Source organism: Seriola lalandi, unplaced genomic scaffold (genome assembly GCF_002814215.2).
Source record: "Seriola lalandi dorsalis isolate HSWRI2012SDOR001 ecotype SW California unplaced genomic scaffold, Sedor1 jcf7180002054692, whole genome shotgun sequence".
NCBI classification, from domain to species: domain Eukaryota; kingdom Metazoa; phylum Chordata; class Actinopteri; order Carangiformes; family Carangidae; genus Seriola; species Seriola lalandi.
In genome coordinates this window covers 3,223,800-3,248,519 of record NW_019525245.1, presented here as the reverse complement: position 1 = coordinate 3,248,519, position 24,720 = coordinate 3,223,800, and the positions used below count along the sequence as shown (strand labels likewise).

General features: G+C 41.3%; 1 protein-coding gene across 1 annotated transcript in view; it reads right to left on the bottom strand.

Moving 5' to 3' along the window:
* Positions 1 to 24,720, bottom strand: part of LOC111667787 (arf-GAP with coiled-coil, ANK repeat and PH domain-containing protein 3-like) — a 57,574-nt gene that overhangs the window by 20,342 nt on the left and 12,512 nt on the right. Inside the window, exons 2-8 of the mRNA XM_023423605.2 lie at positions 11,213 to 11,270; positions 6,871 to 6,990; positions 6,259 to 6,312; positions 1,696 to 1,754; positions 789 to 972; positions 504 to 548; positions 254 to 349 (exon numbers count right to left, since the gene is read on the bottom strand). Of these exons, the coding sequence (XP_023279373.1) occupies positions 254 to 349; positions 504 to 548; positions 789 to 972; positions 1,696 to 1,754; positions 6,259 to 6,312; positions 6,871 to 6,990; positions 11,213 to 11,270 (616 nt within the window). The remainder of the gene's footprint in view (positions 1 to 253; positions 350 to 503; positions 549 to 788; positions 973 to 1,695; positions 1,755 to 6,258; positions 6,313 to 6,870; positions 6,991 to 11,212; positions 11,271 to 24,720) is intronic.

The window sequence follows — 24,720 nt, the reverse complement described above, 5'->3', positions numbered from 1 at the left end:
TAACATGACCCACATCAGGTGGAGTTACAGACAATAACAAGCAAAGAGTAAAATAATTATTATTAATTATTCCAGTACATGTACCATTTGCCAGAAGAGCTGCTGTCTATGGGGGGAGCTGAGCAAATACAGTAATAGAAAAAAAGTAGTACTACAGTAAAACTAGTGCATTTGAATATGTGCGTGCGCATGTACTGTATTTTCTTGACTGAGGATGAATGGCACTCAGTGTGGCGGGTTTGCTTCCTCTTACCTGCGCAGCCAGTTTTTTCATGTAGGGGTCAATCTCATCCAAAATATTAAAGCCTTGTTGGAACAGAGTGTACTGGGCTCGCATGAAGGACAGCATCTGCAGCAGACACAGGGAGAAAGTATACTGTAATACAGCTGTGTTAATAACACACACACACACACCCACCACAGGGGTGAATATTTAACACATACAGAACATATATAATAATGTACAGATGTCAATGTGATATTAAAGAGACAAATCTACTCACTGCATCCAGGATTTCAAACTTCTTCTTGGCCTGAAGAACATTAATCTGCCAAAAGTAGAGAAGGAAAGAAAAATGTGAATTATATTAAGGTTAGATATTTCAGACCAACAGGAGGGTTATACATGATTTAGTTATTCTCTTTAAATCATCACAGTCTCAATTGCTGCATGAAGCGCTGCATGTTTTTGGGTTCAGCAGCTGTTGAGTGTCAGCTCCACCTACTGGACAACACTTGTAATACAGATGTATTTTGTGCCTTTGGCTGTGTACAGCAGTATTTTTCACCTGTAGTACATAGTCCAGCGCCAGGTGCCTGAAGGCTTTGCGACTGAGGATAAGGGCCTGAGTGGCCTCTTCTGCCTCATGGACCTTGTTCCTTGGTGCCTGGGCGTTCTTCACCTGAGCCAGCTCCATGTCCTCACGCACCCGGTCAAACTGCTTCTTAGTGTCCTTGAATTTACGCACATCCCTGGTGGAAGAGAAGAGAGACAGTTTATGATCCATGTACATTTATATAGATAGATTTTTATTGTCATTGCTTATTAAAAAACAATATAATTCAGTCCATTGTGGTTAGCAGCTTATAAAAATTAAATAAACAGTAAAGGAAAATAAAATAATAAATATATCGTATAAAATGTAAATAGATCATATTGCACAATTAGTAATTGCACTTCGGTTATGAGTTCAAAAGCTTTTCCACAGCTCTAGGGAAGAAGCTGTTCTTCAGGCAGTTGGACAACAGTTCTCTTGTGATGATCACAAGAGCATGTAGGTCTCTCAGTGTGAAATAAAAGGATTCAGCCTTTACATTGCATGAGCCACAATATTACTATGTAAACCAATCAGAAGACTTCCCTCTGAAAACTAAAAACAAATCACAAATATAACTTTTGTAGATGTGGAGGTTGGCTACGAGTTAGATTTACAGCCGTCAGCTGTTTGTATACAAAACATTAGGTGAACATTTACATTTTAGACATTTGTCTTATGGACTTCACATAGTGGTTTAATATCCTGCTCAAGTAAATATTGACGGGTCACCTGTCTAAGGGTTAGCCAAAGACTCCCAGTTTCATTATTGCACCAGTCTTAAAAAGGTGTACACACTCGAACGTGCATTGTGTTTTTCTTTTTAGCACCAGGAGGAAGCCACTTAATTAACTACTATTAACTGGGATGAGGTACTCACTCTTTAATGAAGGTGTGAAGCTGCTGCTTGATCGACCTCTGAGCCTGGTCAAACAAAATCTGTGGGCAGAGAAGGTGAGAGAGTTGGAAACATGAACATATCACAGGAGCAGCGCACAGCAGTTAAAGAATTGGATGAATGGGTTAAATCCTAAAATCTGTAGTTGCCACATCTCACCACAAGGTGGCAATATGAACCATTGCACATCATTAGTGTAACAGATTAAGCCATGAGGGGAAATGGAAGAGAGATGAGGACATACACACACGTGCACACATTCAGCTGCTGCCTCCACAGATTTTTAGCCTCCCAGGATCCCAGATTTCCCTTCCTGTTTACTGTGGGATTCCCACTCTTCATCCCTCTTCTTCTCACTCTCCTGTCTGTCAGACCTCCTCTTCCACCTCTATGCATTTTCCATTCATTTTTCTGTGCATATTAAGCACAGCAACTCCTCAGTATCTATAGATGGATTTTTCCTTCATTTCTATATTTCTGGTGAAATAGCCGATGGTGAACAGACCATCCATCTATCTGAAGCACATGTGTGTCTCACTGATTTATCCGTGTGCATGGACAACAAGAATACCTCAGTTAATGCCTCAGCACACACACACACACACAAAACACACACACACACACACACACACACACACAAACACGCACGGATTAGATTGCGATTGTTTAATAACAACATACACACACAAACTATGTATACAACAATCACTATACGCAGCCTGTGGATTAAACTTTATATAGCAATTCCCAGTTAATAAACATACACAATGAGGATTACAGGCTTAGTCTGTGTGTGCACATGTGTGTGAATGAGTTTGTGTGTGTGTGTGTGTGTGTGTAAGCCTACAACTGTATGACGTTCCTGCAGAGCCTGATGACATCACAGGCTGCTCTTGCTTATAATATAAAACACCTTGCCTGCTACTGCCCACTGACTGTAGAGCTCTAGAACGTCTTTTTAAATGGGGGCAATCAAGTGGTCAATTAGGTGTCAGACACTTTACACACCTTTATATCTGTGCACCTGCTGCCACTTTCTACAATCATTTCTGTTCATTGGTGTGCAATGTATTCTCAATGTAAAGAGAAATTAAACCATTCTCAACTCATGCCTCCCTGTGCTTGTGTCAGCAGAGATCCACTATTTTCTATCTTTGTCTACTTATGTCAACACTGTTTTATTATTATTCCTTATAACTTCCAAATACTGTCACAGGAAGTTTAACATTTAGATACACATAACCTAAAATCTTTTAGCACAGCTTGACATAGTCAAGTCATATTTTAGATATAAAAAATGTCCATTTCATCTATGTGCACTTGCACAAATATGAAGAATAAAGTTACCTATAATAAATAAAAGATGAATAATATAAATATTACTTGGTTTAAATTCTTGAAAGAAGGTTCCTCTGGAAATCTGCTTTTAAGCTCAACACAACTACCTGAAGAAGCTAAAATACCAATCTCTGAACAATTTATGAAGAATTATGATGAAACACCCATTGCTTGCTTCAGTATTCAAATTGGTTACACAGTATCTAACTACGCCTAAAGAGTCATGGGACTGTGCAAAATGAAAGTTTGGTACTTTCCAGGGTGGTGTAACATATCTGCCAGTTTCACAGAACAGAACAAATCCCATAAAAAAAGTCTAAATCACTTCCATCAGATAGACATTGTACCCACATGTCCACTAATCCAAATGTTCCACCCAAACCTGCTCTGGATTACAGTGGCCTGGGCGTGACCCAAGCTACAGTTCTATATGTCTACACTCAGTTTCCCAGCAGTCTTGCTTACAAAGATCATGGCCTCCAAGGTCCTTGACGTCTCCATGTCTCTTTCTGTTTCACCTGCATCTATGCTACAAGAGAACTTAAAAAAAAAAGCGAAACAGCAAGTTGATTTTACAATAAAAACAAATCCCCTAGAGCAGCAGCAGTCGCACTATAGTTAAACGAAGAAACTACAATTTCAAAAAATCTGTTCAAATCCACTTCAATATACTTCTGAATTTGATCAGATTTATGGAAGGATTATGTCTGACAGTAAACACATTTTCCTATCATGGGTGGTTCTTCTTCCCATTTGAACGCCGTCTTTTGTGAGAAGGTGCAGAAATAGGCTTCGGTGGGTGGTCGAACAAAGACAGATTCCCATTCACTATATCTTTCCCTCCCCGCCCTCCATCCCTCCATTCATACTGTCTGCCAGACAAGCTATTAGTGTAATTCCTGGGTGTTAGATTGGAGGAGTGGAACGCCTGTGGTGAAGGGTAAGTGAAGGGGGTGGGGGCAGGAGGAGAGGAGAAGAGGAGGACACAGAAGAAAGATGGAAGGGCAGAGGAGAAGAAACAGATGGTGACAAAAAAAAAACACAGAAAAGTGCCAATCAAACATGGTTGAAAGCCGTATTGCCTGGAATTTTTAAAAGGTAGCGTGTCTGTATGATGAGGCTGAAAGCTACCGAAACAAACATGTCAGTACATGTGATGGATAAAGGGGGAAAAACAACAAAGTGCCATTAGAGAAAAAGAAAGAGGAGAAGATTGTATTGGATTGATGCAGCTGATGGATCATATCTAGTGTGCAGCACTTTGATTTGATTTATAAAGCTCAGGGTTCAACAGGCTTGACCCTGGTGGAGTGAGACCGAGCCAGTGGAGAGGAGCCATGAAAGAAAAATATGGGAAAAGAACAAGACAGATTAAAGAATGAAGAATGGAGGGTCTTTTTTTTTTTTTTTTTTAAATTATAGGCAGTGTTGTGCTTGAAGCTCTACTTATCCAACTGGCTGGTTTTTACTTAGCAAACAGATTAAATGCCATTCAGCTACTTAAGTCAAGTTCATTTCAACTCTTTGATTAAAATACTAATCAAACTTCAAAAGGAATCACAAAACAGGAAGCTTCCATCCAAGGCTTCGCAATAATTCATCACATTGATTGCAAGTGATGCAGCTGGTCAAGGTGGTGAATCAGAATTACTGAAACAATGCAGTGAGATTGTAAAAGCAAAAAGGGGAAGATAAGAAGTTGCTGCTAAGCCACAGCACAGCAGTCTGCAGGGCAGCAACACAAGCAGAAGACAAGAGTCTCGCAGGATGATGTGACAGTCACGTTTGCAGCGTGGCTCTATGGGTTATAATGTCGATCAGTCCACTTCTATGGTCACTACCAAAATATCTCAACTACTATTAAATGGATTAGGGCTGTAACTAAAGATTACTTTCATCTTCTTTTAATGTGCTGATTATTTTCTTGATTAATTGTTTTTCTTTTAAAATGTCAGAAAAAAATCTATCCCAGTGTCTCAGAGTCCGATGTGATGATGGCTTTTATTATCAAAAGCAGAAACTATTTATATCTGTGCGGCTGATAGCAGCAGATTTTTTGTCATTTTTTATTGACCAGCTTTAATATCTGAGGGTCTCTGGTAGGAAGAAAACAAGGCTGAATACTAAAGTCCAGCTGTTATCTGGCAATAACATTTGAAATATCCCCATCTGTCTGTTTATGTTTGGTAACCTTTTTAGAATCATAAGTCTTCATGTCAAACGAGCTTTCACTGAGGTATTTCAAGGCTTTAGCAGAACTTCATTTGTTATGACCAGAACAGAGCAGAGCCACCAAAATAGTTGAAATTATCAACTTTGTGTATTCAAGGCATAAAGACATGAATAGCGGTTACATTCAGATTCTTGGCTGTTGTCCTGTAACTGCCTCTGCCTTTTCACTTACTTTCTCCTTTTTTATCCTGTATCTCCCCCTCCCTCATTTTCTCCTTCCTCTCTGCCCTTTTTCTTTTACTGTTACAAATCCTAATTTCACCTCTTTTTTTGCTTATTTCATTTCCACACATACAATCATGCACAGACATGCAAACAGCTCTAAACATCGCACACTCAAATGTGGTGTTGTCATCATAATACAGTGAAGTCAAAGTGTCTGATTCATGTAACTGTAAATATTGATGGCTTCCAAATACCTAAGCTCCAATATCATAATATCTCTTTAGATGTAGATTTGTCTTTGAGCTTTCCAAACCTGTCATCAGCATCAGCCGATTCACAGCGGGGATAATCACACTTAGTCATGGGGAAAATCACTCTAAAGTCATGTGAATAAAATTGTGTGTGTGTGTGTGTGTGTGTGTGTGTGTGTGTGTGTGTGTATGTGTGTGTGTGTGTGTGTGTATGTGTGTGTGTGTATACACGTTTGTGCATTATAGCTGTCGTGCACATCTGGTGAAGCATGTGGTTTGAATCAGACACACACATCTGCACTAGCCAGCGTGGACAGATCCACTGTCACAGAGTGAGGCCACAGTTAAATTCTGTGTGTACGTTTGTGTGTGTGAGTGTGTGTGTGTGTGTGTGTGTGTGTTGTAATACTGGGCCCAGGAGGGACTGCATGTCTAACGTTAACATGCCAAGGGGACCAGGGCGTGTCCGAACACGGCTCTACCTCAACCTCTAGCCTGTGACTAAAACTAGTGTGTGTATGTGTGTGTGTGTGTGTGTGTGTGTGTAAAACTGTCTTACCATGTGGTAGTTGACGATCTCCTGGAGGCTTTCTCCACACTTTTCAAGGCATTCCTGCAATGACAACACACACACACACACACACACACACAAGTTTCCATTTGAACGTACATTTTTTTCTTACAAGAATTTTTTTGTCAGTCTCAGTACAATTGTTTGTACTGTTCAAAAATATGTTGTGGGTGTATACTTAAGCATATAAAACAATTTAAAGACTGTAGTTATTGACTATGACACAATTATGTCTCCACTGCTGCACCCAAGAGCTACCAGGGTGACACTCGCACCGACAGGAAATCTCATCCAAATGTTTTCCTAAAAGAAAACCATAAAGCAGGTTTCAGATCTCTCTGCTTCCAGCCATGTAAACTTCCAGCGTAAACATCTCCTGCCTGCATGTGGTCAAATCTCTCATGTTTAAAACAGCTGGATGACTCGGGGTCTGGACAATACTGTTTATACTGGTTTACTGTTATTATTCATGTGGGGAATCACTGGAATGTACAAGCAGAGATAGATGAGCGGTCATTTATTGACAAGTTGACCCTGAAACATTCCTCAGTGGATGCACAGATTCATGCTCAGTTTTGAGGTCTTGTCACTTCCACTCACCGATATCATCTCCTCTTTCTTGCACTGCTGGGACAGGTCCTTGATGCCATTAACAAAGAGCTTGTTGGCACTGACGTAGGCCCTGCCGGCCTCGATCATCCCACTGCACAGCTTCACCAGCTGGAGAGCGGAGGAGAGAAACACAAAAATCATCACTTTAAATACTCAACAGGACCATCTATTTAAAAGACTCACATGTTTCACACAATGCGATGCAGGGATATTAATAGTCATAGTGATGACGTAAATCAAACAAAGCTTCAAAGAATTGTTAGCCACATGCAAAATCTGAGAGGATGCACAAATTTAGAATAATCCTCATTTCCGTATCGAGGCCAGTGCAGGCTTGATTGAAGCTGGTGTGTCTGTTATCCACATTTAAAACGTTTTAATACAAGGGAAAATGTAAAAAATGCAAATGAACAAGAAAATACAGTGCACATGGTCTTAAAATGTACTGTATGTACAGAATGTAGGCTGCGTGTATCTTCCATCATTTTGACAGCAGACCTAGAGCTCAGACTGTATCTGTATCTAAAATTACTATAAATACACAACAGCCTTTTGTAGCATCACTGACAGGTACAGGGTCAAACTGATGGATGTGCAATTTATACACAAAAATAAACCATCACACTGTGTAATTTCTAAAAAATTTTGGGAAATGTGCTTATTTTCTGGTGGAGAGTCAGACGAGAGGATGGATACCACTCTCACGTCCGTCTATTAAATATGATGGTTACCTTAACTCAGCATTGAGACTGGAAACAGGGGGAAACAGCTCGGCAGGCTCTGGGTAACAGTAACAACATCAGCTTACCAGCACCTCTAAGGCTCAGTAACTAACACATTACACCATGTTTATTTAATACATACAAAATCAGAGCTGTAAACAACTGTACTGTATAGAAGGCATATAATCCCCCACTTTACGGAGGGTTATTTGCCAGACTATTTTGGATTTTGTTTCCTTTGGATAGAGTCAGGTTAGCTGTTTTCCCCTGTTTCCAGTCTTTATGCTAAGCTAAGCTAAGATAAGCGGCTACTGGCTGTAACTTTAGATTTAATGGGCAAATATGGAAGTCATATCAATCTTCTCATCTAACTCTCTCTGACACAAATTAAACAAGTGTTTATTAATTATATTAAAAAATAGTTATATCAGTTAGTTATGAAAATCTATGTGCTGATAATTCAGGCAGTCAAATAAAGGAACGTATCAGGAGGGTCGCAGCAGGTCGCACATAAGGAGTGATTTCAGACACAGCAGAAACTTAATTGCAAACATGTATATTATCAGTTCACAGCAACGGCATGTACTCTATTTAAACACAACCCAACCACATGAATTGTCAACCGCTGCACTTTCCCACTTCATGGGGAATATGATAAGCTACAGTGTGGTACACTGTCATTACCTCTGTACTGACGCAGCTGTGCGCGCTGCAGAGTCAGATCATGTGGAAGAGAGAGGGCTGTAAACCTTTAATTATCTAATTTGGTGCAGTAGTTCCCAAGGTTGTCGCGATGTGAGTGTGGTTTACTGGGTGGCTGACAGGGTGGCACAGGCCACAGATGAGAAACCAGAGAGGGAGGACGGATAAATGCACAATCTGTGACAGTGAGCAACAAATTGAGTGACTAAAAAATGACAGTTGTAATGTGTATGTGAGCATTGCTGAAATGAGCTGTGGGCACAAAATGTACGAGTTTGATTTGCAAAATGTACAGTGCGCTCACTCTGTGTGTGTAGATGTAGTTATCTGATAAAGTATACGTGTTCACGTGGACATGAATGACACGGCTGTGAATCCAGGCAAAGCACAAGGCAGCATGATGATGCTGCTCCCAGGCTGGTCTGACAACATATCTGTCAACAAATTGGCTTATATGGGGAATGTGATCTCATCGTGAGCCTCCAGGGTCTGAAGGCGGCCATTACAGGCACAGTGCATCCGTCATGATCTGTTGATAAATGGTCTGGGAGAACCACAGGGGTCCATTCAGACTAAAAAAAACCCATCTGGTCCCACATGACAGACCAGGCCGTGCTAATTGACCGAAACAGTTACAGTGTAATACAGAGGTCCTGCAGGTCAATGAGGTGTAGGATGGGCATTTTAAAATTTGGGCAAATTATCAATGGTCCATGGCAGCAACAATTTTGCTAGTTGAAGAAGCAACTGATTAAAAAGCAAAAAATACTGTACAAAGCTAATACTTCAGTCTAGTGCTCTATAAGCTGCAAATTCAAGCTAACAGGCTTAGAAACCGTTTGTTTTCACACTGGTTACAACAGTCATTTTGACACTGCAGGCAGTTTCAGCTGTCATTAATCTCATGAACGTTCTCATCTAAGAGCCTTCAGTGATGTCAGACCATCCTTCAGGCAGCGTCAGAGCATCCTAACAGAGCAGTGTGAGGACCCCTGCTCAACAGAACAAATCACCCTGATGGAAACCTCTCCCCCACCCGCCCGACCCCGACACGGTCATCTTTCACTGGTGCTCAAATGAAGCTCAAAGTTCAAAAGAGGGTCCTGACCCGTTGGGGGCAGAAATAATCTGTAGATGCGTGTGCATATGTGTGTGTGTGTGTGTGTGTGTGTGTGTGTGTGTGTGTGTGTGTGTGTGTGTGTGTGTGTGTGACGGGGTGGGGGCATGGACATTTGTGTGAGATGTCAAAGTGTCGCCTGCTGGCTCGCTAATTTAAGAGTGGGGGCAGAAACTATTTGGACCTATTGATAAACCTGAGAGACTCTAACACCAAGGAAATGTCACAGGCACACAAACAGCTTGTTCATCACTCTAACAGAGCAGCTTTGGTCTTTTTATTATCCACAGGCTCCACAAGATGGACTATACACTCGTGAGTGACCTCCGTTTGACCGACAAGAAAACATCTATTATCTATTGTTGATGTATGAAAGTATGCAGGAGATAAAACCTTTTTTTTTCTTTAAAAAAAAAAACAAAAAAACAAAAAACCTAAACCGATGAGAGTGAGATAGAACATAACAAGGGTGCGGTCACTGCTTAACTACATTAACACTATCTCATCCTTTAAATGCTTTCTGACTTACAAGTCTATTAGTTTATCTGAAGAGGCATTATCTCAGCTCATAGACTCCCTGGGGACAGTTCACCATCCATTCCTGCTGCTCCTCCAGACTTGGGAGCCATCTTTAGAGGTAACAAGATCTGACAATGATGCAACTAAGACATTTCTGCACATTGTGTGGTTTGCCTTTTTCCATTTTTACTATTATTCTATATTATTACTATTAAATAGCAGCTGATCCATATTATTTCTTTAACCCTTTATCACCTAATATTCTTCAAGCACTACATGCACTTTGACAGACTGCTAGCTCAAATCAAAAAAGCTCAATGAAAAAGCTGGTATCATATTGCATGGAGCAAGCATGGTCTGGTGTGGTCTGGTGAAGCAGGCAAAACAAAGACATTGCACGCTCAGATAACAGAGGACTGCTCCGTGTGATGCTCACATACAACAGAATATAAAGCTTAATCAGTGTTTGCGCAGTGGACTTACTGTGTACCAGCACCTGTGTGTTATCTAACAGTGCATGAACCTATTAAATATAATAACTCATGTGTGTAGTCTTTTCCTGGTTTAAACAACCTTGACATTCAGATTACAGAGTGTGAGATGACGACAGATACATGTTCCACCAACATAGAACAGGTTCGGTTCTACGTTGGTGGAAAATGTAACTGTTGTCATCTGTCATAACTGCTGAGAGCATTTTGATCAAATATGAATAACGTGGGAACCTCAAAGGTTGGTCCCTAGATGGAACCAAAAAACAAACGGAAAAAAAAAAGATTTTCCTTGAAGTGATGGTTGGGAACAGAGAATTCATCTTGCATGTAATAGTCTTCTATATCGTCTTATCGTTAATCTACTGTTTACTTCAGTTGTGCTTTGTGCTATGCCCTCTGTTGATGATGCATCCTTGAGTACTACGCGAGCTGGTTCGATAGATCGCACCGAGTTTCAGCGAATCATGAACGGAAACGGTTCAAGGGTCAGAGCTAATTTGGTGGAAAAGAATCAACAGTGTCTGTTTATAGACCACCTCGACATCTGACATCTGGTGGTGTTTTCACATTCAAACCATGTGAATCAAAGCCAAATGTCCTTCTATTAGTTGTTCTCACATTGAGCACGTCTATATACTTCACATGTATCTGTGTGAATTTCTCTACGACAAGATGGAAGATACACAGTGGAAAACCAGTTCAAGATAAAGTCAGTATGTAAATCAGATTTGATATTTTAATGAGCGGCATCGTCTACAGTACAGTAATGTTCATACCTTGTCGAGCTTTGCCTCGATCTCCACCACATCTGTCTCCACATCGTCAATGCCAGCCCTGCAGGGAGACAAAGACAAAACCACACAGTTATTTCAGATCTGCTCTTCAGACGAAACAGAACAATAGGAATAAAAGTGAGGGGAAAGATGAAAGCATGAGTGAAAGAGTAAAGGAAAAGGATCAAACTGACAGCGTGAAGCCACATGAAGACTGTTCTATGTATTCAAACACTGGCCAAACAATCTCTGCATTTACTCTAGTTGTATTTAACCCCCACTGCAAATCCAGCTGCAATCAACTGCCGTACATCACAGTCTCACAGAGTTGAACATTAATCCTGACGACTGGATCGACAAAGGCATCACTCTGGAAGATTAGTGGCCACGGCCGAGCTGCAAAAATCAATGAATGACATCATGCAGAGACACAGACTGGTACTTAAGTATCCATAAGGTGAGCTGTTAAAAGAGGCAGCAGCAGCAGCAAATAAGGTTTTATACATTAGGTACCAGCTACTTAGCATTGAACAGTAGCAGAAATGCAATAACATACTCCAGAATTAGGCATGATTTTATTTTTCATAAATATGAAGATAATGGGATTTGATGCCCCTCAATGGGCGAGAAGCCTTTACCATCCTTCACCTAGGGGTCTTCTTCCTCCTTTAGCATGAAAGTACACACACATACATGCACAGAGTCAGACACCCATGACCACATTTACAGGGTCAGTTGTTATGGCAACTCCTTACATGTGGGGCACAGAGGTTGTACTTGGGATCTTACTATGTCAAATTGCATTTATGTTTATGACACATGCGCCTACATACACAGATATGCCTCACTAGACTGGCTTAAACATCATTCTGTAAAAGGAAAGTAAGAAAAAAAAAGTGAGGAACACCTCCTTAAGATAAATATATTTAAACTTATTTCCCGGTCTCAAGTTGGATCGGCAGGATCAGCTGGAGCTTACTGGGGCAGCCTGATCGAGCCAAGACTCAGCGCCACACCCTGGACGTGCTGGAACATGTCGACATCAACCCCGAAGCCGTCGGAGATGATGATCTCATCATACAATAGCAACCCCACCCTCATCTACAGCTCTTCTACACTTGCAAAAACTGACAGCTGATCTCATACATCATGGGAGGAAATTTCAGTGCAGAGAACATGTGAACAATTACGCAGAAAAAAAAACACCTGCCTTGCTATTTTATTTTCTAAAGGGTTGTAACTCTGTCTGTTTCTGCTTTAGAGAGGTACACAGTGAGGGGAAGGGTGGGAGGGATTGTGGCTGTGGGTCAGCGGCTTTACCACCTGCTCCAGAGAACAACATTCCCAGAATTCCTTTCTGCTCCTGAGCTTTTTGACAATGCTTGGAGATGCTAATTCCTGACTTGTGTCTGTCTTGCACTTGTCTTCTTCTCCTCTCATCCAGAACACACACTGTTTATGAAGACTGCATTTTTTCTCAACATGACACTGACACAGCAGGTGAGTGTGTGTGTGTGTGTGTGTGTGTGTGTGGTCTGCACAGAAGGCTGATTCGTATTGTTTCAAAGAGAAAATGAGAGGTGGAAAACAGCGGCGATGGGAACATAGACCTTTCATTAAGCTGTCTGAGTAATTTGTTGCAAAATTTCTGGCATGTAGTCCCAATCCATCAAACTGGCACACACAGTTTCTGCTCTTCTGCTGCTTTTTCAATTAAACATACAACACTGCACACACAAGCTCCACACTCCCAAGCAGTGTGCCAAATCCAACAGCATCGTGTTCCCCATTAAGTCACTCTGAACCAAACACATTCAATGTCAAACAGCTGTTCAATGTGGAGGATAAGCTCATTACAAGCGTGTCGTGTCTCAGGCGGCACACACCGCCAACAAACACTCGCAGACATTCGATGAGAAGGATGACATGTCATACAGCAGCAGCCGATAATCTATTGATCAAAGTTTTCAAGTTCAGTGCAGACTTCAAAAAATAAAACGAGTGTGGTGCTTGAGCTTTGTGCTGCAGCTGAGAAGCTTGTGTTTTTGTGCGTGTATGTCAGTGTGTGCTGGGAATTATGTGGAGCTTTGAAAATCGATGCACTAAGAAGGTTGCCAGCTCTGTCAAGGTGAAATAACAAAAAACAGAACTACAGAGGCAAATGGGTGTGTGTTTGTGTGTGTGTATGAGAGAGCGAGAGCGAGAGCGAGAGAGAGAGAGAGAGAGAGAGAGAGAGAGCATGTGTGAGCTTGACCATGTATCTTTGTCTTTATTGCCCCTTTCAGTACTCCCAACAGTGCACTGTACCTCAGCTATTAGCGTGTTTCCTCAAACTGAATGCACCAGAGAGTTATGGGACTTAAGTGAAATGGAGTAAGAATGACTCCCAAGGAGGATTATGGGTAATGCTGCAAGACACGATGGTTGCATGAGGATGCCAAGGCTGTGAGGATGAAGATTATATGTATGTGTGTGTGTTTCAGTGACACCTGCTTCCTGTGTGTGGTCAGTGTGTGTGTGTGTGTGTGTGTGTGTGTGTGTGTGTGTGTGTGTGTGTGTGTGTTGAAACATTGGGGAAACACTCCCAAAGCTGCTCTGATGATGATGATGATGATGATGAATCGGGGGGGGGTGGGCTCATACTCGCTGCCAGTGGTAGCATACTGTACAGGGTCTGACATCACAAGTGAGGAGGGGGAGGGGAGCCTCACGTGCACTTGCTCCAAGTGCACTCCCATCAGCCCCAACAACCATCTACACTAGTGCACAGTCTATTCTTGTTCTCCACGCTGTGTGTGTACTCTAGCATGAAGCTCGCAAGGCTATCCTCTTGAATCTCCTCACACGAGAGGCAAGGATTCAAGCCCAGAGACAAACCCGAGCCCCCCCCCCCCCCATGTCTTCCAGACCCGATGCGTCACATGGCATCACACTCACATCCGCATCACTTCAAGGACCAGAAGGACAGCGGCAGAGGGAACAACAAGTCCTCTGATACCAGACAAGCCCGGACCCAATGGCTAAAATACTCACATCCAATTAGATGTTGTTCACTGGAAATGACATGATACGTGTCTGTTACACATAATGTGCCTGGAGTAAAACAAACATGTGACTATGTGGAGTAAAACCCAAGATATTAACCTGTTAAACAAGGGGACTAGAGGAGCAGAGAACAAGCTACAACTGAAAATGATCAGCTTTTAATCTGGGGCATCAATCCAAAGTGTGTGTGTGTCTGTGTGTGTGTGTGTGTGTGTGTGTGTGTGTGTGTGTCCTGGATAAATCTTAAGTTAAGATCAACCTGTTCTGTGGTGCGTCCCAACCTGAGCCACTGACCTAAAATTCATGTATATGTGTATATTTGTGTTACAGATTTGACTTTTTTTTTTCATTGAATACAAGCAGAAAGTAATTTACTAATGTATTACCATGACAGATTATCATCCACAGTCTCCTTATATTACATTCTTATATTATTTGTAAGCTGACTCAGCGGTTCAGGCTGTGATGAACAATGACCACGTTTTTTACTGACATCAGGTGGATGGAAAGCAAATCCTCTGTCTCGCATGTAGTCTGACCAAACACACACACACACACACACACACACACACACACACACATGGAAATAAACAAGTGAATCAGAAACAGAATATGACAGTCAAAACACACACACACACACACACACACTGACCCAGAAGCCTACTAAATACATGGTTTCATAAGAAAACTCTTAGCCTGCTAGGAGAGGAGCCAAAATCGGGTGTAAAGCTTCCAGTCTGCCAAATGTAGGTCTTTTCACACTAACAGCTACCTGACTTTTCTCTAAACAGGGGCTAGTTGTTGTTGCAGTTGTTGTTTGCAGGGAGCTGGAACATGTATCTGAAACAACATTTTCTTGCTTCAGAGACGTTGAACAGCAAACCGTAAAGTTATTTAAAAGGATCATCATGCATATTTTACTGTAGTAATAACAGCGTGAAGTCGTCTGATACGCATGCATGCGTGCCTAATTGTGCTCAGCCCTCATGGGCTCATCATACACTAATTACCGTGACATCACTGAGAACAGACATGTCAGACACGGCACATGCAGCAGCAGTGGGTGATATGAAGATATATGCAAATTTGTCAACTGTCAGAGGTGTTGCCGAGCTATTTATACTGTTGTAACTATCCCTTTATATTTCTATCAGGCAATTGTTGGCATTGTTGTATCAATAAACAATGAGCGGGGCTCCTTTTTAGATTTTTATATGATTATAACATCAGTGTAATGAAGTATCTTTATTTGTAAGAAATTAATTCACTGGATTAACCAGTGTTAACAGCTTGTTCACCCATTAACAATTTCTCGATTGGTTTTCCAGAAATGAAGTATCGCAATAAAATGACTTGTGTAACTAACGTGATAGACGATTGTAACCATATTACAAAGTACAAAAACGGTTTGCGCCACCCAGAATCAATAATACTGTTCCTTTTATGCAGTTTTTAAATCCTAAACTTTAGCACATGTCTCACATACAGCACCATAAAACCAGTCAAAAATAAAAATTCTTGTTGTTATGAGGCCGTCTGTTCTGTATGTACACACAGACTCAAACTGTACATTATTATTCATTATTCATAATGTATACACACTTTCTTCATCCTGCACAGACAAGTTAAGACTGCGCACACACACACACACACACACACACACACACACACACACATCAAAACATCCCCTTCCCAGAATTCCAAGTAGCAAGCTCCATGGCAACCATTCATTGACCCCAATCACCATGGCAACAGGCATCAGCATTACTCGCTTTTTTTTTTTTTTTTACTGACCAATTTCCTCTTTGTCTGATGTGTCTGTCTGTGTGCATCTCCCCTGCGCTCTCACCAGCTCCTTCCTTTTCCATAAAATGCTCATTCTCCTATGATGTGAGTTCTTGAAGCGCCTGTTTTTCTGAGGGGAAAATCAGTCAAAATACAGAAGGCTACTGATGTCAGTGTCTGTGTGTTTCAGTGGTGAGCTTGAGGCTGTACTGCTGCGGCTTGTGGTGCAACTGCAGTGCCCGCTGCCACAGTCTAAGTGCCCTTGAGTAGCACACTGGTCCCTAAAGGCTACAAAATGCTCTGTGGTCAGTCCTGCACACTGCAACATCATCATCATAGCAAGTCATTTTCTTCTCCTATATCAGGGTTTTTCCTGCAAGAGAATTACGAAGCGACCACCTCTGTCAAATTCTGTGCTGCCTCCACGTCTCAACAAACTCTGACGGGTTATTATCGGCAAGCTTTCTAGTCTTGGTTTTTGTCATGTGTAACTGCAGATGTGGCATTACTCCGATTCGGTGGCACTGTATCATATTCATCACAGTGTGCAGTGCTAAAACTGCCAAAGAAGAAAAGAGCTGCCTGCAGCAGGAATGTGCCAGGTGGCGGTGTCCTGATATTCTGTAGCTGTTCAAACAGGTGAATATGGTTCCTTTTGTATCCATGCACGTCCAGTTTCTTAAAAAGGTTTCCTGAATCAATGTTAAATCCCAATTAGAAATTACTTTAAGTTGCTTCATTTAGAGCCAGGGAAAACCCTGTCTATTTATGTTTTGTATCACCTGAAAAAACTGTCATAATTCTTTTAAACTAATGATGTGATCTGCATTATTCTCCTGTGTGTCTACATACCATCAGTTGTTTCAAGGAATTTACCACAGAGCTAAAACTACACTGGAAACATAAAAACTCACAACCTTATTGTGTTTGCTGATCATAAATGTGCAGATTTTATGATGAAATTAGATCAAATGATGTGTTAGGATGTATTAGACCATTTGCTTTGTCTGACAGTGAGCAGACGCAGGTGGTTTTGGGGAGGGGACAGTTACCACAGCCCATCCCTCATTTCTTTGTTCTTCTATCCCAGTCCACATTCAAACAGTCTCTGTATGAAAAACCAATTTTTCGTCAACTCAAACAGACATTTACTGATTTCTTCTCTATAAAAGGATAAGACTCTTTGTGATCATATTCAAAAATGGTATCTGTGCTTTGCTTTAATTATTCTCCACATCTTTCTCCCCCCAGAAATCCTCTGCTCCCCCTCTCTCTTTGTTTCATTTGTGCACGCCTCCTTCTGTCCGTCTGACAATCTGTCTGTCTGTAACACTCCTTCATTAGCTGTTGGCATGGACAGTGCGTTTGTGTGTACACAGATAGAGAGAGAGAGAGAGAGAGAGAGAGAGAGAGAGAGAGAGAGAGAGAGAGAGAGAGAGAGAGAGTATACCAATTTACAAGAGGTCAAACAGAAATAGAAATGCACTGGTTAACATATTCTGTGCACATGAGTACAGTAAATTTGATTGTCCACAACTGTTCTGTAATTAAATGTTGAAAAAAATCTCAGTCTCAGTCGTACGTTTATGCAACTCTTTGATTTCTGCACAAGCTCCATACCACTACACGTGCTCAGACTCAATTAAAAGAGCCTCCAGTAAATGATCCTCACAAAAAAACCCCACTCATTTGCCTGAACAGACTCCCTTTTCAAACCAATAACAAGCCCCGCCAAACACTAGTATCTTATGTGCGGCTAACAAAGATGCCTTCACTGCATCCCCGTGAGCCCCCTCCATCCTCCCAACACACAACAAACATCACACTCATTCCCTGCGAAAACATTTGACTGCGCCCCATGGCTGATGAGACAAAGAAACCAAACATGACGCTGACAAAAAGGACAACCCTCACTTGTATCCTTGAGCCTCAGTTTAATGGTATTACACACAACTTAGCTGACCAGAGACAAATTATAATGTGCCGATCCAGTGCTTGGCAGCAAAATGAATCAAATCTGCAGTCGCCATTCAGGTATATCTTGTTGAACTATTCCTTTAAAATAAAATCATATTTAAGCAGATTGATGGGCCACAATTAGTCCAGAATCTAAAGATATTCAGTTTAAAATGATGCAAGAAGCTGAAAATAGAAAATATGGCATTTAGCTTAATCAATCACTCCATCTATTATCAAAGTTCTTCGTTGGTTGAGTTTTTGTCATTCAACGGTTCACAGCAAAGACGTTGATTATTGTTGGGATATGAAAAACCTGCTTATTCACATCCCTGTAGACATGATCATACAGGTCTCCATGTTTCTGATCGTCTGCCTGCAGGTGTTTCGATTTCTCACCATCTCATCCACTATGAGATGATTCAGAAACCCAGATAAAAAGGTGTTTACATGCCTCCGTATCCTGGTTTCTATCAGAGCATGGGATGAGTCATTTACATGCGCAAAACATAACCAGGATACTAGTGCGCATGTAAACACACTCTATAAGAGAGAACGTACAGTTTCTCTGCCTCCCAGCAGCTGTCAGACCACCTGCCCGCTGGCCTCACTGAAGGAAGACACCGGCCTGAATGTGATGCGTCTTTGTTATCGTTACTCACGATCACGTTCTTGTACGCCGCTCTCTATAAACACAATACATTTCTAAATATTTCTGGTACAGTAGCGCTGTCTGGGATGTGGCAACGTCAGTATATCATTCCAGAGTACATTCCAGCAACAGGCCACAGGAAGTGTGCTGGAAGCTACAGAGTGCGAAGCAGACAGAAATAATGTCTCTCTAATGTCTTGTAACCGCAACTCAAGCCAGGTGGAAAACACAACATTTTCTCTCCTTTTTTTAAAAAATTTATTTTAAATATCTTTTAAACCAAGTGAGGAGGGCAGGGAGAGAAACAGGCTGAGACTGAGAGTGACTGTTTTTCACAGGATGCCACATAGCTGACTTTGAGAAATGCAATGTGAGTTACATCATCATCAAGTGACACTCATTGTTCTGTCGCCTGAAAGTCTTAAACCTGAAAGAAAAGAAAGAAACAGAAAGCGAAAGAAACAGAGTTACAGTATATACTCACAACATACTCCCCCAAACATTTCCTTTACTCACACACACGCACACGCACACACGCGCGCGCACACACACACACACACACACACACACACACACACACACACACACACACACACACACACACACACAGCTGTCTCTCTCCCTCCTGCTGATCCTAATGTTTGTCCCTTCTGTGGTGCCAAATTTCAGCACATTTTCAGCTTTAACAATTCTGATTACCATAACCAAAAAAAATCCCTCTTAATGTTTTTCATGGTTTGGGCTCATTTTTATTTCCACTACATCCTCACAGCAGGAGGCAACAACATGGATCTACAATATTATGGCCCTGCTTGCAATGGTGTGTCCAGAGGTTGGTCTAGATTCGGCCACGACGCACGCACTACTTTAATGTTATCAGATCTTTCTTTTTGAGGCTTTTTATGCATTTATTAGAGTAGCAGTGAGAGAGAGACAAGAAGGTTGGAGGGGGGATGACATGCAGCAAAGGACCATGGGTCCGATTCAAACCGAGTAAGGACCGAGTCCTAATGGTAAGCACTCCACCAGGTGAGCCACCAAGGCGCCCGCTATCTCATTTTTAAATTCTGTGAAGGAAGAATGGGAGAAAAGATGAGATGACAAGTTGATGACCGGTATCTCAAACCTCCAACGTGTCATCCAGGTAAGCTACTTTCCATCTGGAAACACACTTTTGAACTGAGAAACTGTAATGGCTCAGCTCAGCAAAATATAACAAGACACAGCAGTGCCTCTGCCACAGACTGAAAGCAGCAGGAAGCCATAACAGCAAAAAGTAGGGGCTACTTGCTCATCCCAAACTCCAACCTCTTTAACCTCCACTGACCCTCCCGGTGGGGTATAAGCTGCAGCCGACACGCACACAGATGCAGCCTGCATGTGAAAGGCAGGGGAGGAAACAGATCCCCTGTGGTGTTTGAGCACTTTGTTCCCAGGACTCTTTTGCTTCTGTCCTCTTAGCATCCATCCCACCCACAGCCAGCTGAGAGTGAGCGGCGGACGGAGGAGCGGTGGAGTGTAGAGATGCAGTCACACTGTCCCAAAGCCATGGACAGATTATGCGACAATGGAGCCCTGAACACAGACATGTAAGGCCCCCCCCCCCATCCCAAGACCCATAGATTGAAAGAGTCACAAAACGACTACGTACAACACGGCCGTTTTACGTCTCTTTGTAGTTGTTTTGTATCACGTCTGTGTCTCATTTCTCTTTGTAGTTGTTGATGTACACGATGCACAAAGGAAATGGAGAAGCCTCTCACAGCTGTACAAAATTTAAACTAATCATTGATGGTGCAAACAAAATAACTAATTTACATACAGACATTTAACTGGCAGTGGTATTTTAACCTATTAATATATGTTTATTATCTTGCATACTAACTGCAATAAAAACAGTATACTATACATATGGTACCATCTGTGTAAATGTAAATTGTCTGTGAAGGAATGAATGAAAACTATATAGTGGATACAGTCTCTTCCCTATTGTACACATAGAAAAAGAACATACAGTTCAGTTGGGCTGATGATCTACAAAGGATCAGTATCAGTGAGCAGTGCAGTTGGCTTTGGCTCAAGTCAAAGATTTGTTGTTGAGCCATGAATTGATCTATTGAACTCATATCCTGCTGCATCTTCACACTGGAGGAATCAATTCTCCCATTTATGTGAGCTAGTCCTACACAGGAACGTGTGCACACAAACACAAACGGAAAAAAAACAAAGACTTTTACTGTCATTTCCTTCTTGCTAAAGCGCAATAACATTTTTCTAAAATCACAGTTTTACCACTGTGAAACGTACTTGATATTCTCACCATACAGCGATGACTCTACATTGCGCCGACTCAACATACTCTGATGCTGTGATGCCAGTGACTAAGCCAGCTATGCTTCACAACCCCCATACGCCTGCAGCTGAAAGCCAGAAAGAGAAACTAAGAAATCAGAATGAAAGTGCATGATGTCCTTTAGGTTATTTCAGCCCTTTCCTTTCCACTAAAACAGGCTTTTCAGGACATTCATACATTAAGAAGGCAGCATGAGTCTTCACTAAGAAAAAAAAAACACAAACACACACAAAAACAAACACCAGTTTGTCAGTTGCAAACGTGACTAATGATTATAAAGAATTTGGATTCAAGCCTCCTCTGCAAAGCACCTGTTAAAACCCGTGTTACTAAATCTAGAGGAACTAAAAACACTTCAAACACTTGCCAAAAGAAAATCAGTCATCACCACTTGTTCCCAACCGGTCTGTGCAGTGTTCATATGTGTCTGAAGAGGTTTACAGGTAAGCTGAATCTGCATTCCTCCAGTTTTGCCTGACACAAGGAGCCACTGTTCCTATTAACTCAGTGCAGAGCATGACTTCTTTCTTAAAGAATGTCTGGCACAGATTAGGCCTGCCTTTTCTTTCAGCCCTGAACACACACACACACACACACAAGTGTATGTGTGAATTAGATAACGCAAATAGAGTATATACTGTATTAACATGTGTAAGACTGCAGGACATCTGATGTGTTCAGGCAGAGGTCATTGAGCTGTAATGTTTAGAAATACTGTCTCGTAGGGTTAGGGTTACTAACTCAGTGTTCATCGTTATTAATATTCGAAATTAATAGACTAAACTTCTGGTATGGAGACAAATATTTTTTACATTTGTATTTATGACATTTTGAGTTAAACTCACAAGTTAAATGTTTTAAATCTGTCACAAGATGAAAACTAAAATCTTCGTCACGTTTCAATTTTTCTTTTGGATTTTTCTTTTCTTTGGTTCAGTGTGATGAAGATGAGTCTCATTATGTGCTTTGTAAATACTTTATTAGTACATATTGATACTGAGATAATGTATACTGTCTTGATGCTGAGTTACATTTTATGGTTTAGCTTGATTTTGCACTTATTCTGTTAAAATTCAAATGTTATGGCATCCTGATAAATGGGACTCAGGATCAGGAAGTCCACCATGGAAGACATCTGTCTTTGTGACACTGGGTTGGTCGTGGCTTAGCATGAAAACAGGTGAAGCAGTGTGACAGGGTGTTTTAATATTTGATCATCTCTCTTCCCACACTAACCTACAGTAGCAGAACTAAAGATATATGTTTGAAGTTACGGTGTCTATTTATGGCACTGTGTGTGTGTGTGTCTACATTTTAATGTGAGAGAGAGAGAGAGAGAGAGAGAGAGAGAGAGAGAGAGAGAGAGAGAGAGAGAGAGGAGTTGCTGCTTTGACCCAGCTGTGTGCCAGAGGAAAGATGTGAGCTTTGCACAACAGCCTGCTTCCCCCCCTGTTATCTTTGGCAGCACTGATCGAACATCGGCGGAATAAGCCTCCTGCAGAGGACAACAGTCAGATCTGCCAAAGAGGAAACAACCACCGATTTACACGTTTATCCATCTAAGAACGATGCATCAGTGCCAAAGACTCAGGAAGAGGCACATTCTGGCTGTCTGGTTGACATTAAGTAATCATCCGATCATGTACATCACACTCATGCAATTTGATCAGATGTTGGCCACAAAGTAACCTGAGGTCTGGTTTTGTTTGTCTGGGTTTAGCTGTGGTCGTCTACACTGATAAACTGTAATTGAATATACAGGACAGGAATTAAAATTCCTATAGTGTTGCATGTAAAGACATCTCTCCTTTAACTATGTGTCGTAGCAGTGATAGCTGCTAATCTGATCTCTGTGTATAGTAGCTTTTTAACAGAAAGCCTTTCTGTCAAAATGTACTAGACTGACAAAGTCCACATCAAGGCAGATTATCACGGTGGATCAATCGGTCAAACACAGGACTCTTACCCAGGAGGATGGGGTTCAAATCCTGCTTTATCTTTTGACTTTGTTAACTTATCATTTTCAGTTTATTCTTTATATCATTAACACGTTGGTGTTAATTAACAACTTTGGTTTAGACACCAAAACTACTTGGCTAGTTTGCCTTTCTGCCTTCGAGGCAGTGCTGTCCAAGGTGTACCTTGCTTTTCACCCAATGCATGCTGGGATAGGCCCCAGCCCACAATAGAAAAGCCATTCGGTCCATGTAAACATACATCAGCGTATGGCTGTAATGATATCTAATCATAAAAAGTCAAGCTTCAGCCAATTCTAACTGTAAAAACCATGATCAAGCTGTTCTCACGTTTACATACTGAGCATTATTAAAGTCTCACTTCACTTTCAGGAAACTCTGGGGACCCCAGTTTCCAAGTCTTGAGGCAAGTTCTATCAGAGATGACACTTCCAAATGTCAAGACAGCAAGAGTACGAGCCAATCTAAATTACTGAGAGCACAAACACACAAAGTGATCCACTGATTTTGTCAGCAAAATAAACAGTGACCGTAATCTCCAAATCCTAAATGACTTGACAGCACATTTTTAAAAGTCACACAGACCAGACAGAATGTTTTCAATGACTGGCTGTTCAATAAATCAGCCAGACACAAATGGCTCCCTTATCTTTGCGTGAATGTGCGTAATGTAAGACAGGAAATGGAATCTGCTGTAGAGGCCACGTAGATAATCTGGGAATCACAGGACAGAGAGCTCACACACCAGACAAATTTAGTTTGGGATAAACATTTCTAATGAACACTAGGACTGAACTGGGATTTCCATTACCTTTAGTAATTGTGAATGCTCAGTGTCTGTTGACCTGATATGGCAATCCATTCACTCCACTGAAATCCAAGCATTTTCTCAGTCGGACTACAACGGCTATCGACCACAAGTGTTACAACATGTAATATGACTGCGTGTGTGCACTCTACGTATAGAGTAATGCTTACGATGTGCAGCATTGGTGTATTGGGAAAAAAGAGAAAACCGGATGGAAAGTGGAGGGAAGGTTCAGCATTTGAGAAAGAATGAAGAGACAGGTTTACATCAACACAAGGGGTGGTCTTACGCAAGACCCCCGCACACTGAGACAGCTAGAGAAACAAAGCACGCCGGACAGACAGCCGGGGTCTGGAACATGTATGAAGTTACAGTCAAAGTGTGTGTCTGTGTGTGTGTGTGTGAGTGGAATGACTTCCTAAAAAACAAATCTGTTGTATAACATTTTAGGTGTTATTAGGTTATTAGGTCCCATAATAATTTTTGAGGAAGTTTCCTGAAAGGAACGGAGTAATATGGTGCCAGTGATGGAGTGAATGGAGACAGTATTCTGAGACATTTGATGAGGTGAGTTTAGTTGCATTGAGTTTATGAGCAGCTGTTAATCTTGAGGGGGATTTCTTTGAAAGACCTGATACGATCTTAATGGTTGGAAAACTAATAAATCAGCGTAAACCCAACCCAAATCTTCATTTATTATCAGAGACTTGATTCTTCATATTCTTGTCCGTAGGGGGAAAAAAATCCAGCTATGGACTCAATAAAAATCTAATTAATTCCAAGCAATTAATTGGAAGTAATTAATTGGAAGTGAATTGAACTTTCTCTCTAGTCTCCCTACAATCAGCACCGAATTACATAATACTTTAATCTACAGTTACATATCAGGTCCTTTCTTGGAAATTGTTAGGAAACTGCATTTTTTTGCCAATGTTA